General features: G+C 43.1%; 1 protein-coding gene across 1 annotated transcript in view; it reads left to right on the forward strand.

Moving 5' to 3' along the window:
* The first annotated feature begins 443 nt into the window (after positions 1-443).
* Positions 444-17,253, forward strand: part of arid1b (AT-rich interactive domain 1B) — a 165,251-nt gene continuing 148,441 nt past the window's right edge. Inside the window, exon 1 of the mRNA XM_086126861.1 lies at positions 444-2,064. Coding sequence (XP_085982987.1) covers positions 877-2,064 — 1,188 coding nt within the window. The 5' untranslated portion in view covers positions 444-876. The remainder of the gene's footprint in view (positions 2,065-17,253) is intronic.

Here is a 17,253-nt window from a genome sequence, read left to right on the forward strand (position 1 = left end):
TCTTATTCAAAAGGCAGCACTTGGATTTGAGTTGGTGTGTCCGACTCCTGTCAGAACTGCAAAGAACTGGCTTGAGTCAAGGGACATAGACGGAGGGTGGAGGGAAAACCAGAGCTGGCTAACAAACCTTCTCACGGTTCCCTTTGGCAATTACAAGGTGACATGTATGTGACAATTATTTCTGCCTTGTGAGATTAGTTAAAGGGGTGCTGTAAGGTCGGGTGTGTGGATGGTCCATTCTAACGACCAATGCCTTCCAGAGCCCCCCCAAAAACATATTTTTAATAGTAGTCTGTGTCAACAGGGAAAACACCTTGAAAAAAAAATAAACAAGTTGGTCTCTTTATTTAAGTTATACGATTGGGTTAAATTTGAAGATGGCCCTCACTGAGCACATTGAATATCAACACATCAAGAATCGACATCGAGGCACGCCAAAGCAACATGAATCGAGACTCCACTCCGGAGTTTCCATGTGCGTCGCGCTGGAGCTTTGGAGGCGGATAGACTGGTCGAGCCTGCTCTCTCCCTCTCTCGTTCTCGCTCTCTCATCCCATGCTGGGCCACAGAGGCTCCGGGAGACACGGCTACATATCATCAAGACCCGGGATGGAGGAGAGAGGCGGAGGGGTGAAGAAAAAGTTCAAAACCGAAAAGACCAACTTTCAACATGACGCTTGACTGACGCGCAATTTTACCACCACCACTACGACGAGAGCACCGGCGCTAGATTAAAGTTTGTTAAAATATCCTTCATCTTGTATTTCTTCAACTTCTTGCGCTTTTTTTTTTTTTTTTTTTGCTCTGTGTGTGTGCGCGCGCAAGACCGGCCGAGGGTCGCGGTCGCGGGGCGCTGAGATGTTGGAGTGAGTGAGCATGGCTGCGCAAGTGGCTCCCTCCAGAAATAACAAAACCAAGAAATTATCCAGCGGCTTGGGCACGGAGCTCAATTCGGGGAAATCCGCAGGAGGAAGCGGAGGAGTCGGTGGAGGAGGAGGAGGAGGAGTAGGGGGAGGAAGCGTACAGCAGCGCGGCGGGCAGATGCTGGGCGCCGGAGATGGGACTCTGAATAATGTAGACCGTCACCGCCGAACGGAGCCTGGCATGGTGCGTTCAACTTCCGCGGGTCACGCCAAGGATGGGAATAACCTCACATCGTCTAATTCTAACACTTCCCCCATGGAAGCGGGACTGATCGCTAACCATAAACTGAAATGCGTCGGGAGTGGAGACCCCCCTCACTCCCAGACACCGCAGCCTCAATTCGGCCAGTTTGCGCCGCATCCGCAGCGTCAGATGCACAGCAGCAACAACGGGCAGGGACCCCGAGGGACCGTGGACCACTACGGCGGGAAAGAGAACCTTCTGGGAGGTCAAGTGGAGTCACAGCAGCAGGTGCAGGGTAAAGGAGAGCCACATCTGAAATCCACAGGGGGGATGATGTCTTCAAGGTACGATCACGCCAACATGGGGCCAACGGGCAACAGTTCAGAGTACAACAACAACTATTACTCAACAAGGTCTTATGAGCAACACGGCGGACAGCAGCAGCAGCAGCAAGGGATGGGGCTAGCATCTCCACACAACAGCATGGACAATTCCCATGAAGCAGGATACCAGAACAGCCAGTACAACCAGTACCCTCCCTACAATCGGACACGGTACGGCAGTGGGACCTACGGCATGATAGGCCCCTCTGGGTGCAGGCAACCTGAGAACTTGATGATGAGCGGCAACTCCTCAGCAAGCCACAGCAAGCCCACGCTGGGAGCCTCTTCCAGTGGCTTCCAAAGGTTCCCGGGACCAACTCAGCAGCAGCAGCAGCAGCATCCCTCGGGGGCCACCCCGACCCTCAATCAGCTGCTCACGTCACCAAGTCCCATGATGCGGGGCTATGGTGGGGCCTACCAAGACTACAGTGGATCCTCGGCGCAGCAGGGGCTGGGGAAAGATGTGGGCCCCCAGTATGGAGCCACCACAGCCCATGGCTGGGGAGGGCAGCCCAGGAACCATCCACATTCAATTAGTCCAGGCAATGGAGGGCAAGGCCTTGGGAGGAGTCAGGTAAGGTCAAAACCTTAACGTCATACAGTATGTGTGCAGCTGTGGGTCTGAGTGTTTTGGTGGCAGTGTAGGCATATTTTTCCATTGGTGTTTTCATGTGTTCCTTTTTTGGGTAACCGTATCTAACATTATCTACTCACCATGATGAAAAATATGAGGAAATACTGTATTTATTTGAAGCTGGTGTGTTACGGTGATAATTAGTTGAACCATACCTTGTTGCCGTAGCGAGAAACATTGGACTACATACCGAGTTCAGCATTGTGCCATTGCCATCATGCAATAATAAATGATAGTCATTCTTTTCCTGTCCTATTCGGATACATTTCGAAAACATTTTTAGTGCATTTTTAGTATGAGCTCTCTTTGTATCAAATCAAAGAGAATAACAAAGCAACTGGACTAAGCCTTTTGCACAACACTGTGCATATCTATATCTACATATGTGTGTGTAAATATATACTGTATATATATATATATATATATATATATATATATATATATATATATATATAAATATAGTGTGTGTGTGTGTGTATATATATATATATATATATATATATATATATAAAAATGCAGTAGTGATCCATAACACATGGCCAGAGGGTATATTGTGTTTAAACTCCTCATTGAGCTAAATAAAACACCCCCATAAAATATTAATTAATTCACATAATGCTCCCGATTAAATGCTCGAAATGGTGTTCCATTCCTCTCCTCTTGTGCAACTGAGCTGAACATTCAAACAGACGACCCCACCGACTGTGCCCCAAATTACGATCATTAATGTGAAGCTGAGTCCAAAATTTGACATTTGTGGGCCTGAAAGATTTGTCTCGCACTCATCACAAAGTTGATCATCAGGGTAGACATCACATTGGGAGAAAAAAGTGCAAGGATGCGCCATCTTTATGGCGCTTTAGAAGTGCTGCATTCAAGACGACAGAAATACTCACAATCAGAACTACGTAGCTGCCAATAAAAAAGCCAAATCAACAATGAGCATCTTTCTGTTGTGTTTTCAGTTCAATATACAGAAATGAGAGGAAATGTAGCAAAACCGATGTTTTTTTCCCCTTTTGGTGTATTCTTCTCGATCATGTGACTAATGGTCCAGAATCTTCCATAAAAAATATTATTCACATGCCTGCAAGTTAACATCTATTCTTGGCTGCAGCTGCGGCTGTCGAATGCCTTGCTCGAGGGCACATCAGTGGTAACAGTAGTGGGAGGGGACATATAATTATTCCCCCTCCCCCTTTTGCTGGCTTTAGCTGTCAACATAGACTGCTCTCATCCTGGAAACAGTCACTCTTTTGGGAGCGTTGTACTGAAACACTGCTGGTGTAAGCAGTGTGAAGACCTTTATGCACACCCAGGGAAAACCGGGACTCCGCTGTCAAACATTTCTGTCCCCGTGAGAATCATACCCCCCACCCCTCAGATTTGTTTTAGATGCGCTAAATTATGCACACTACTTGATGACACATCTGGACAACTGGAGGGCAGAGGGGGCTAAATGCAGCGTAAACTGAGGGGGGGAAAAATCATTTCGTTTTAATAAAGGACAATCGTTGGATGTTGACGAAAAAGAAATGTTTTAGGGAGTTTGCAGTGACCCTGGTTAAGCTGTGCATCAATAGGATGGTGACAAGAAATGATAACATTTAGATAGAACTACAACGACAGTGGATTTGACTGAGTTCATACATGATGAACCCCATCTCGTCTCAGTCTGCTCTATTTTACTCCCTTGTTCAGTTGTGTTGTTGTGATCTTGAATGTTATTATTCCACCCATCCAGCCCCCCCCCCCCCCCGAAAAACAAATCTCGCTTTTTCTGTCTGGACAACATTTGAGCAGCATATTCACGCCACAAAAGCAGAATGTTTAATTCATATTTGCAGACTATTCTTCTGTGCTCTGACAGGCAGTGTGAGAACGGCGAGCGGCGTTGTGCATAATAGCGCATCCAAAATTGGCCCAGTGATTCGACTGTGCTTCACTTCAGAGTGTGTTTGGTTGGAGCACGCCTCTGTCACCTGTTGGCACATTTTCCCCTCTTTCAAATTTAATTTCCCTCCTCACTGCCTCTCTTCAGGAGGGAGCAGTGAGTGAATCCAATGCACCTCATTTACACTTTTATCCCCCCCCACAACACTTACTCACACACACACAGACAAACCTTTCTCCCTTGTCTGGACAATCACCAAATCGAGGACAGTGTTTTATCACAATTTATGCTGTGTATGTAGTAGTAGTAGTAGTAGTAGTAGTAGCCGTAAACAACAGCAATCTTGCAAAATTTTGTCAACTGCTGTGTGATATGCACAGGCACAATGACTGTTTAACCTGTGGGATTTGTATGTGAATTTTAGGGTCCTCTTTTCATACCCAGTGGAATTTTTCATAGATGGGTGCAGTTAGAAATGGGCGTTTGCGCCGTTGTGGGGCTGAACACAGCAGTTGAAGCGGCTCCCCTCATTCCCTTCAAATTCAGCGCATGCTAGCAGAGCGCCGGATTTATCTGCCTGCGCCCGAATCAAATCCATAAAAAAATCGTGTTGCACGCCACCTGCGCTACAAGTGAGGCCTGGTTTCATCTGGTCTAAAGTCTCGTCTACTTTCTGTCAGCCCGTGAATGATATTTTTGCCCACATTACAATAAAATTGTGTCAAGGTTAAGGATTTCTGGGGTGAGGTTAGAGACAACATTATAGGATCCAAGTGGAAGGTCACAGGAAAGGATGACCGCCCCAAAAAACCCCCAAAACAAAACGAAAAAGAATATTCATTTTCAAAAATGAAAAGGCAAACGAGGCACCGGAAAGAATCAAAACACAAAATTAACATGGTCCAAAAAAAATAAAACAAGGTTCATAATAACAAATAAGGCCAGAAGGAATAAACTAAAATTGAAACCTAACATGACACGAGAGAGCAACAATGAACCGACGAAGACTGAAAGAAAGCAGGGAATTCAATACAATGAGCTGCATCTGGACAAGAAACAAGTTGCTGGAGGGAGCTGATTGGTTGACATGAGACAAAGCTAACGAAAACAAGTGGACACAAAATCTTAACAAGCAGGCATAGTCTATGCGTTGCCCGAATGTAAATGTTTTTTTCAGCGTGCCATAAGCGTGTTGAGTAGCAGCGCAAGAGCAGCAGCACAATCCTAATGGCTTATTAAACTTTAAGTCATAAATGTCATACCGTTTGCTGTCATCCTACATGTGTAACACAGATCCGTTTGTTCACCGCGAAAACCGAGCAGACACAACACACGGATCACAATGCCACTCATTAGTGGAGAATAATGAGTGCATTGGAAACTGGTGTTACTCGGATCATTATAGCAGCAACTCATTTAAGACATGACCTGGTGAAAATAAAAAAGCACATTTGCAGTTTCGACGAACAGCCACGATCGCGGTCCATGGTTTGCGTTTTTTGTTTCATTTTTTTTATTTTGTTATTCTCGGCCCATATCAAAGGCGAAAAACATTCCCCATCGGCGGCAGTGCCGCACTTACCTTGAAATGATCCCTGCTTGCGTTCCTTTCCACTGCATACTGTTTACATTTCTCACTTATGAATTATTAGTGTGATACGAACAAAGACTTTATAATGGGAGCAATGCGTCAATGTCACATTGTATTATGCGCCTATCGCAGGGAGCCTCGTGCATAGTGATAGGCCTAACCGCGGTGCTTGCCGCCATTGAATTCTTGCAGCGTTTTACAGAGCCTCGTTGGAAGTGTTTGTTTGCATTCTGGTCTTTCTCTCTATCCTGAAATCCGATGCGGTCCGATCCTCATTCCCGCCTCTTTCTCCCATCCATCCTGCTTTGCCCCGCTCCTGTCAATCATTTGTTGATGTTGTTTTTGTGTCTTGGGTAGAGCGAGCACACTGCTGATTAGCAACACCAGAGTGAATTTTTAATTTGCTCTGTTCCGTCCGATAAGGGCCCCGCTCAGCGGTTTTCAATGCCTCCTCAGATGAAACGCGCGGCCTGGCTAGGTAATTGGCAAGCTGGGGTTATTCCTTAGCTGCATACTCTTTCCACCTAATACCAATGAATCTTTTTTTTAAAACTATATACTAAGAGTTAAATAATAAAATTAAATGACACCGTGGCATCATGAAGTACAAACTGGATGTACGTGTGGATATTATTAGGTGGCTAGTGAAATGTGATTTTATTTTATTTTATGATTTTTTTTTTTTAATGGCTAGCCCAACTCTTGTCATTTTTTTTTTTTAAAGAGCAGATTGATATAATGTTCTTTCTCCCTCATCAGAAGTCTCATCAGGAGGGAGCCAAGCAATCCAAACTTGATTTGGCAAATTACATTTAATTTGGGTACATTTTAAGGTCTCTCGTGGCTTTTTAGTTTGATTTGATTGTGACATCCACTTTAATTTTGGCAATCTGAGATTTGTGCAGGAAAAAGCATTATACTGCCCGACAATTTATTACCATAGTGTAATTCCTTCACATCACCATAACTTAGCTTTTTAAATGTCGATATGATTAAAAAAAATAAAAAAATAAATCCCTTCAAGATCTTTAGTCATTTTGTACCACCACATTTTAGCAAATGTTTGTGCTCCCGTTTTACACATTCATGAAGAATAAATGAAAAAAACAACAACCCAACAACATAGTTTTCTTCTCTCTCGAATGAGATGTTCTTTTGTTTGAAATACTTTTTAGTAGTTTACAATTTGCACACACAGACGAGGAAGGAGGCGCAGCTGCTGTAGGGGAAGGCTGAAGCAAGTCCACAGATGTAAGAATGTAGGCGATATTTGAAGTGAGTCACACGGAAGGCTGCTGACTTCTGAGAAATGTTCCGGGCTCAGTTTAGACCGAGAGAGGGAATCAGTAACAGAACTCTGGCAAATGTCAACTTAGTTAAAATCTTCTCTCCCACTGGAGCTCACTGGGCTTCGGTCTGCGAACAAGCCGGGAAAAGTGTCGGCGTCCTTCACACAGCGGTAATTTAAATGGCTTCTATCCGTTTAGTAGCGTGCACGTGCGTTCGTGCTACGGTGGCGCCTCCCCACCTTCCCTCACACCCTGCCATAGGGACCACCCTGACCTTCACATATGCTAATTAGCCATGTGGAGTAGGCTGAAGGGAAGGACCCTCCGCTCCCCCTCCATCCCTCAGGACGAGTCATATTTCTTTCTTCTTCTCCTGCGTGGGCTTATTTGTGTATTTGCAAAAGAAGTCTTTTCGAAACAGATGGTCGTCTTTACAGATAGCTTTCAATTCTGCCGCTGTCTTTTTTTCACCCCCTCTTTTTGTTCTGTCAGTGTTTCCCCCCATTTCTTTTCATGTGTCCCGGCCTCTGAGTTGCATGCTCGGTCTCTCCCAAGGGACCCGCAGTCAGTTCAGAGGTATTTAGGCAGCCTGCCTCTCCCACTGAATATTTATACACCTTGCTCAACACATCTGCGGACTATTGTGCTGCCATTTCTGCTTTTAATATTACCTCCGTTTACGTGCTCTTTAACCGCCAGTGATGATATAAGAAGCTTAGAATTACAACAATTCATTAAAAAAAAAACGGGCATCATTTTATTACAGGCTGCAATGGTGTTTTATGATTCAATGATAAATGACTGATACTGCAGACATATTTATATTAATCCATATTTATTTTGAATGTTAATGTTCACACATTTCGTGCCTTGAAAAGTATTTAAAATGATAGAATAATGATAATGCATACAATGATTGAGAGGCGTCGATGCGTGCCGATGTAATCTTTATGAATGAAATACATACTATGACATCCAAAGACACCTAAAAGCAGAGCACAGAATCTCTCCACCGACCAAATCAAACGAAATCAAGTTCAACCATTTCTGCCACAACTTAGACCTGCTTTTACTTGGTCTAAAGTCTAGTCTACTTTCTGTCAACAAATTGACAGGTGCTTCGGGGATGTGTAAAAGTAAACGCCCGCGGTCCGCCGCAATGCCGAGTGAGGCATGGCATCGTCTGAAAGAATTAAGATCCACCTGTTTTTATGCAAAGCTTATGAAAATGGGGCCCATTGTGTTTTCGTTCTCGCTTTATTGATAAGATCACATAAAAACTTTAGGAAGCACAGCTGATGCCTGAATTTTAATTTTATTGCGAATCAACATATTCGTGTTTTGTGTGCGTGCGCGTGTGTTTTTGTTGACTTTTTAGCTGATTTTTGTTTTGGTGCTGCTGCAGCTAGACCAAGGCAGGGTGAAGACCAAGGCAGCCTGTTGCATAATCTGGCCACATTAGTCAGTGCATATTTAATGCATCATTGCAGAGAGGCCTGTTTGTATAGCCTTCAGTATACAATACTGTTTGCTGTTGAACCTTCTTTTAATAGGCTGTGAGGGAAAAAAAAAAATCCATCATACGCCACTTTGCACGTGTAAGCCTCTGTTTCCCCAGAACTACACAGACCAGTGTTGCCACTGTTTGGTTTGAGGTGATTCTAATCAGTGCTGGCAGGATGAGATTGCATGCTCAATAAAGAGAAGAAAAGAGAAAAATATCAAGCCAAACAGTACTAGCAAGGACTGTCTGTTATGTTTTAGGCACAGCGAGACAAACATAGAAAAAAGGATGGGATTGATGATAAACTGAACTTCTTTTAATGAGTTTTGTCTGCTTCTGCGGGTTGTTTCTCTTCCAAGTCCCACTTTTTTTTTTTTTTTTTTTTTTACTTGTTTCTGTCACTGTTTGTTTTCTGTGAAACAAATACAGACTCAAACACACACAGCTCTTGTGTTTTGACTGGTTCAATGCATTGTCCTGTTCTCTAGTCCACTAAGAGAATGGTGCTAGTGGCTACGCTAGAAACAGGTCAAGACAGGATGCTAGCGGTCATTCCTGAGTGAAGAGGTGAACGCTATGGACAAAAATTGAAATCCCGATACAAATAATCTTATTTGTATGTACCCATCAACAATGTATATCACAATATATTATTTTTGCTTAAAATGACATGAAATCAGTGGAAAACCTTCAGGGATATTTTCCTTTTTTATTTATGAATTAAATATTTATATAGACTGCACAAAATGAAGAAAAAAAAAGATGCATCATGCAATAAAGCACAAATAGCCAAATAAAACCATTTAAAGCATATTGTAGCCTAACGACTTTTCAAGGAATGCAGTAAACTAAAGAGAATTAAAAGAAATGTAATGCAAAAAAAGTGCTTCCACGTAACGTTCAAGTGTGCCGACTGTTTATTCGGTGGAACGGTTCCAGTGGTTGAGTTTTAAGAGCACAAGATTGTTAGCGTGTTCATGACTCTGTCATGCCTCTATCTGAACATTAGGAGCACAATTTAAAAGCAGGACGTGGCTAAGAGACAAAGAAGAGTGCACGTATATGCATGGATGAATGCCATGTTGGCTCTGTCTGCTGAGCTGTAAATGAAGTGAATGAAAAAGAAAAAACAATCAGTGCAAGTATGTTAGTGGAGGGAAAAAAACACTCAAGCTTTCCCTGAGTAGCTATGAGAGAAACCAAACCGCTGGACTACATGGAAATGATCTTCCTGCTAAATCTGGTGCAGGCATAAACAAAACAAAACAAATTACACGGTATATACGGGTGTTGGGCAGTTTATCAACCATTTAATCATGATTTAGATTTGGGCTTCTGGGAAACTTAAAAACAGTATAATAATAAAAAATGTACCAAGCGGCACTGTGTCTGTGTAAGTTCCCAACGTTGTGAAAGTACCCTGAATGCACCATGGTAGCTCATGCAAGCATTTGACATGTCTGATTTTGTCCCCTCTAAGCACGCTTTAAACTGTTTAATGGCACCGCAGTTGGAGTTAACTGTAAAACTAAACACAACAAAAAGAAATAAACACATTGGATATTTAAATGGAAGACATAGTTGGTTTTAAAAGCATTGCTAAGGCTCAAGCTAAAGTCAATGAAAAATCCAATTGACATGCTAGCCAGAAGTTAGCATCGACTTCCAGGAGTGAAATAATGAATATTCACCCTCAAATGCTGTAGGAACACATTCAGAGAGATAATATATCTGTACTCCAAGACAGATTCTTTCAAATCTGCGAAAATCCAGTTATATTTAAAAAGCTCAATCACAACTTTCTTCTTCTACTCATCCTATCTCATTGTAAGTGTTTACTCCATGCATATCTGGGACCACGCAGCTCCTTAGAGGCCACCATGCGCACTACATCAACAGTCGGTTTGAATGTGTGTCAAGATGCAAGAAAACTTTAGTGTGGATGCAGCAGAATGAAAATGCAAGAGGCTTGAATTTCACATGAAATTTGCAACGTCATTTTGCATTTGACAAAAAGAACTGAGTGTTTAAGTGTTCAACATGCCGGATGAGTGCGCATTGAGGCTATTTGTAGTTTTGCTCGGGTGGTTGAGTAAATACGTTTTATTAATCAACGAATAATCAGTTTTAGTCATTGTGATTTCAATATCAATCAACAATAATTGTGGTGATTATTATTTCCAAAATTTTCAGCCTGAAAGTTAGTTGACGCGATGTTTTGTACAGTGCACATTTTACTTTGTATCTACGATTTGTTGTTTCCTACAACTTTACCTGGGTGCCTGGTAACTCACGGGGATAACCTATTTTAGAATTTGAGGAGCGAGTGATGCCCCTTTCTACTCTCTAGATTTGCACGCAGTCGACATACGTTATTGCAGACTTAATAGCAGCTGATGTTTTGGGGTTGATGTAAAAAACAAAACAAAACAAAAAAAAAACTTAAAAGGCGACGTTTCTCTCCTTTCCTTGCATTCGGCAGCTCCCTGATATGGCTCGACTTGCGTTCCACATTCCAGACACTCCTTGAACAAAAACCGGATGAACTGGATTTGATATCTACAACCCAAATGAACTTTATTCTTAAGTGTAAATGTCTTATTGCTCCGTGATATTAATTTGTCTGAAGAATGTCGATGATACTCTTTTGGATGAGCATATGGTGTGCATCCTCTCTGTGTGAAACAGTGTCTCTCAGTTCACACACGTGTGTGTGTGTGTGTGTGTGTGTGTGTGTGTGTGTGTGTGTGTGTGTGTGTGTGTCTTCTCAATGAACATCCATAGTTCATGTTGGCTAAACATGCAAAGGTTACTGTAATGTCAGACGCGTGCCAGAAGGGAGTGTGGAATACCACATTACCATAATCCATCGACAACTGTCCCATTAACAAGGCTCGCTGTGCTGTTCTGACCAGTACTGCACTGCGGAGGAGCGCATGTCTGCCTGCATTTGCTCTCCGCATGAGACTGGAGTGAGGAAATTTGTAATTCTCTTGACTATATTTTGACTTTAGCAATACCTTGATTGAAGGAGGATCTACTCACTCTTGTATTTGTCTTGCATTGGCCTTTTTGAGGGTTGCGGCGTTTATATTATTGCATATTTTTGTACAGGCTTTGTATTGCTTTTAGGATTTTTATTTTGCCATCAATTCCTTAGGTGCACATATTTTTGGCGTCAAAACAGATTGTATATAATATTCCTAGACCAGTATAATAGATTTTTACTTCATTGTATTTAATAATCAATTTGTGTAAAGCTATTAGCCTTACCTTTTTTTTAAATGTTTGACTTCAATATTATGAATACAATCACAGAAGAGGAAATTATTGCCATGCTAAGAAAAGTGGGTATAAATCTGTACCAAAATGTCATGAGCTCTTCATTGGCCCGTGTAAAGTTTAGTGTAGCACAATCCAAACGAACGGAGAAACGGTAATGAAAACCTATCTTTTATTGTGTAGTTAAAAATAATGAAACAAAACAAACGAAAAAGTCATTTCATGTGATAATTTGCCCTTTGGGAATCGCTAGCTTATTGAAATCAGTGGACTACTATTTGCAGCATTTATTGTTAATGATGAGTTTTATGGGACTTGAGGTGGCTAATGCTTATGTCGCTGTCTTACCTTCGCTCCAGGAATGGGTCTTGCGAGAAGAAATTATGCTTTAAATAATGATATGCATAGGCTGCACAAGAAGCTCTATAATGGAAACGACATTTATTTATTTATTTATTGCTGTATTTTTCTCCTCTCTGGAACTGTCTTGTTTTCAGGTGACGGTTTGTACTTGCCTAACATGTTTTGTAATTAAGCTTCTCTTGGAAATTCCCTCTGCGTGTTGTGGTTTGCTTTGGACATTGCCGACTGCCACGGATCATAGTCATTGCTCATCGTTTCACTCTCCGGGTTTATTTCCAAAAAAGCAGAGGAATGCGGAAACGACTGCACGGACCCAGTTTGTACCGTTCTGTCCTTTTGTGTTCCTTCTCCACTTGTGTCCAAATCATTTTTTTTTTGTGTCTTTCACGCTAGTTGCGGTTGACCTTGGACGGTGACTGCAGTGTCTACTCATTAAGTAGTAAAGATGAATGATTCTATTACGGCAAGAGCGGGAGAAAGGAGAGGAGACGATTAGTGGTAATTAACAGTGGAGTGGGTGAGGCGTGCGGGAGGGCACAGAGGGGAACACAGAATGTGTGGATAGACCCGATTTTGGAATATGGAAAAGTGTCTGTGGCTGGGATTGCATGTATTTGTGTAGTATAATTTGACAACGTAACCAATTATACTACACAATTATAAATATTATAAAATAACATTTCTCGAGTTGTCTTTAAATTCTAAAACATAGTCGGCAAAGTTCACTTTGTTCTGTGTAACTGAAAAAAAAAATGGAGCTTTCACTTTCGATTTCTGTCCTCACCTCAAACTATTGCAAGCGTTATCGATGTCGCTGGCAGCTGGAGCATTAGAACAGGAGCGGTGGGTTGGCTCTTTGTTGACGTTTTAGTCAGACTTGGCGGTGTGATTGGACACTTGTGACAGCCAGTCGATGCCTCGTAAGACATTGTCGTATTTTGATGTCACGGTTTGGATTTTCAAAAATGAAACGCACCGCAAATGTATCTTTTGAACAGCTGTCACTGTATGTTGTGAGTTTAGCGTTTAAAAAGTTCAAGCAGATTTCGGAAAAAAAGATTGGATTGGAATCAGGACTTCCTGTGACAATCGGATAATTATGTGCCAAAAATCTCCTGTTCATATTGCTTTCAGGTGTTCATCATCGGTTGCAAGGTGTAAACGAGGTTGACATAAGCAGTGGAGGTTCTTTTCATAAAAATCAGCGCAATTCAGCCATACTAAACAACATTAGCCCTTTGATGCACCCTGTGACCTGATAAGCCGATTAGCTGTCCACTGTAGTAACCGCTGTCCCTGAAAGGGTTAAGATCATCACTTGAATCCATCCATCCATCCATCCATTTTCTGAACCACTTTATCCTCACAAGGGTTGCGGGGGCTGCCCGGAGCCTATCCCAGCTGTCTTCGGGCGGTAGGCGGGGGACACCCTGAACCGGTTGCCAGCCAATCGCAGGGCACACAGAGACGAACGACAATTCGCGCTCACACTCACACCTAGGGACAATTTAGAGTGTTCAATCAGCCTGCCATGAATGTTTTTGAAATGTGGGAGGAAGCCGGAATACCCGGAGAAAACCCACGCAGGCCCGGGGAGAACATGCAAACTCTATACAGGAAGGCCGCAGCTGGGATCGAACCCACGACCTCTGCACTGTGAGGTTGACAGGCTAACAACTGGACCACCAAAAAGAGGGTACAAAATGTGCCACAGTTCTTGAGTCTTGCGGTTTATTATTACGACACCTGGAAACGCTCAATTTGTGACAAATTCCTTCACATGCTTAAGCAGGCAAAGTCATGTAGAAAACAGGATTGAAAACCGTTTAACCTTTTGAGTGCCGCTTGATGGCTGTATTCAGCGAGCTAATACAATCGGAGATGTTGACAACAGGTGGCGTAACAAAAACGGGGCGACTCAAAAATCAGCTTTGATTTCTAAGACGCGAGTGCGTCGAATCGAACCGAATCGTTCCACTAAAATACACTCAGATACGCACTGAATCGTCTTTTGAGAGATACACTTGAAAGGAAACGGCCCATTTACAGTCCTGACAGGTTCATTCCTATTTTAAAATGACAACAAGAAGCTCATTACGTCACACCCTCTTGAACAGAGGATGCCATATCGAATGGAATCAAAATCCCACTGAACTGAATCGAATCATTCCATTTTGAATAGAACCGTCCTTTGGATTGTCGTCCGAAACAATTGCAAAATACATCATGTCGTCTTTCTGCTGTTTTCACAAAGTGCTTCTCAAACAGCTTTCTGAAATGTTGCAATAGCGCGCTCCATTTTCTCCTAATTATGACGTTGTACTTTTTGCGCAAACCTCACTAGGCACTCGTAAGAACAGGCCAAATCGAAGTGGATTTCGAGGCTACCTTTGCATGGATGTTGTCAGACAAAGTCTTAGAAATTCCTCCGCGCTGACAAATCACCAGGGGGGGATCCAGTTGGAGTGCGCAGAGGTGAAATGTCAACAGCCAGCAAAATCCCTGTTTGACTCTTGAACCTCAGTGTGATGTCACTCCCTCTTCTGGAACTCTTTGACGTAGCCAGGGAGCTTATTAGCCAAAGGTCTGGGAATAGAATCACCTCAAAATGCCAAGCCAATAAAACATCCACTCTGATGAACATATTGTGATTATTTTCCTTCTTAATTGGGGATTTTCTTTCTGCTGATTTGCACTCTTTTAGCACCTCAGTACCAAGGAGAAATTCAAGGTTATTCACAGTCGGACTCTTTATTCCTGCCGCTTGTCCTTCTTTTTCTCAGGAGCCGTGTTTGATTTATTCACTCTGCCTACCTTGCTTCTTTTTTTTTTGTTCTCCGCATCAGATCTCGAGTTAAATTGTCAGCCATGTAATCCTTCGGGTACCACTAGCGGGGATCCCTTACACATGAGCCACATACGCTTCGGAATGCGTGCGTGCGTTTGTAATGGCGGCGTCAGCAACAGTAGATGGCACCTGGTCTTGTGGCCAACATAAAAATCCATCGAAAATCGATAAAGGGATGTTCAATAGATTAAGAGATAAGACTGCTGCCACTTTCGGACTTGGCAGTGTGCATTTGTAAAAGCTGGAGATATTTTCGGGTGTTTTGCAAATTGCCTGCTTCCAGGCCCTCTGAAATCACCGTGCCTGGTAAATAGCTGGTTTAAGGAATATGCAATGTTGAAAAGTCAATTGCGCGTGCTAGGGCCTCTTTCACACACAGCGACTGCCCTCTGTGTATTCACCTGTTCATTCTGTTTAGGATTTTCTCAGCATCCCCCCGGCTCATGTACAGGATTGTCTTTATGGTCGACGCGGTGATGGTAAAGTGCGGCAGGGTTTACACCGCGGGGGCCGGAGCATACATCAAAGACTATTACCCATAATGACCTCTTATTCCACACTGCATGTATCCATTTCCTTTTCCTCTTCTGACATTTATTTTATGACTGCTTACATATCAAATATTTAAATAAACAGAATCTGGTGCTTGGGTTGAGGTTTGCCCAGGGGTGATGGGGGGGGGGGGGGGGAGTGAGGGAGGAAGAGGATGGATGATGACATTCATTTCGGAAATGAGCAAAAAAAAAAAGATGCAGGGCTGAGGCGGCGGCGGTGGAAAGGCAGGATAAAAAAAGAAAAAAAAAGATTTGCTTGGCTCCAATCAAAGCGGGCGGAGGAGGGCAGCATGTTTTTTCGCTTACGCCTGGCAGCGGCGGTGACAGACGGTTGTGTATGCACATTTGTGCATGATTGCGAGTGTTGATGCGTGTTTGCACACTGTCGCAGGGCTCATCCGTCAGCGTTTCCTGGGGACTCGCGAGGATGTGGGAGAAGGCCCTGGTGGCTCATAAAATGCAGCCCGCCGCACTGAAGCAATATCAATTGCGCAGCCACCGCAAAGAAAATCACAGCGCCATGCAAAGTAACACGGGCAAAGGAAACCTCAAGAAAGTAAAATGTAACACGGCAGAGAAGGTGGCGCAGGAAAAAAAAAAGCTCACATGGATGCAAAGGAGGGTTTATTTTGTCTCGAGGATAATGACACAGCTCTACAATAATCCCTCGTTTTTTGCGGTCAGTTAGTACAGGACTCACCCGCAAAAAGTGAAAAACCGTGAAGTCAGATTCCCCCCACCCCCGTGAATTTTCGTGTTTGTGTACAATTAAATGTAAATCGGGGTTTCGTGCCCGTTCTACAGTATGTTAGCACCCCCTGTTGGTGAAAGTCTGTGGCTACAGGCAGTTGACAACAGACGAGATGTACGTGTATGTGCATGCGGGAGTAAGCTGGAGGGGAAGAGCCGCTGTCCACGATATTGTTGTCTGGCTGATCATTGATGTTATTGCAAGCAAGAAATAGCACAGGTACCACCAGCATGTTTAAACTACGTCAACAGAATGTATAGTTTACATATTTCTTTCAATCTGGAATTATAAAACCTTATGCAGTTATTCACATTCATCAACATTGCTTTCTGAGAGAGGCGAAGAGGCTTGTGATGGTGAGTTGAAATGGATTTAAGGTTTCTTTTTTTAATCAGACAATGGCATTATTTATTTTTAAATTTTTTTGTGAGGAAACAAATCCCCTATCGAGCTTACCGTTTCGGCTGTCACTTCATTCAGCCTTCATCTTACCTGTCAGTGTCACTGCTTCATTTTAACCTGTCTCAAAAAAAAGCCGACGGGGTGCGTATACCTTTAAAATAAGTCTCTCGGACCCGGTCTAGACTCCCCGCCGCTGCCGTTGAAGCAGTGTGTCCCTGCTGATGGCGCCATGTCCGACAAGGGGGCTTCCACGCTCCCACACAGCCGGTATGCATTGCTTCGGCGGCGGCAAGGGTTGGAGCGCACCTTAACTCATCAAAAAAAGATGAACTGTATTGGATTTTTAAGGGTATAGCAAAGTTGGTGAGCATATGTTGTCATAGTGTTTTGAGATCAGAGTTTGTGAGTTTTAGACGTGTTTTAGACTATAAAATAGGCAATCGTAATCATGTTTAGTGGAATACCAGTGTGTTACAGAAATTCACTATTCGCGCTTGGGCTCGGTCCTTGTCAATCGCGTCACTCTCAACTTCTATACTACACTATCAACATCTATACTGCATCTTCCTTGGCTGACACTGACAGCAGGGCTACCGCCAAGAGTATCTGGCCCCTGCTGTTCGTCACGCGCATTCAGTGTCGCAGTTAAAA

The sequence above is a fragment of the Hippocampus guttulatus genome, chromosome 13 (assembly GCF_054856545.1).
Source record: "Hippocampus guttulatus isolate MCC_2025c chromosome 13, RoL_Hgut_1.0, whole genome shotgun sequence".
Taxonomy (NCBI): Eukaryota; Metazoa; Chordata; class Actinopteri; order Syngnathiformes; family Syngnathidae; genus Hippocampus; species Hippocampus guttulatus.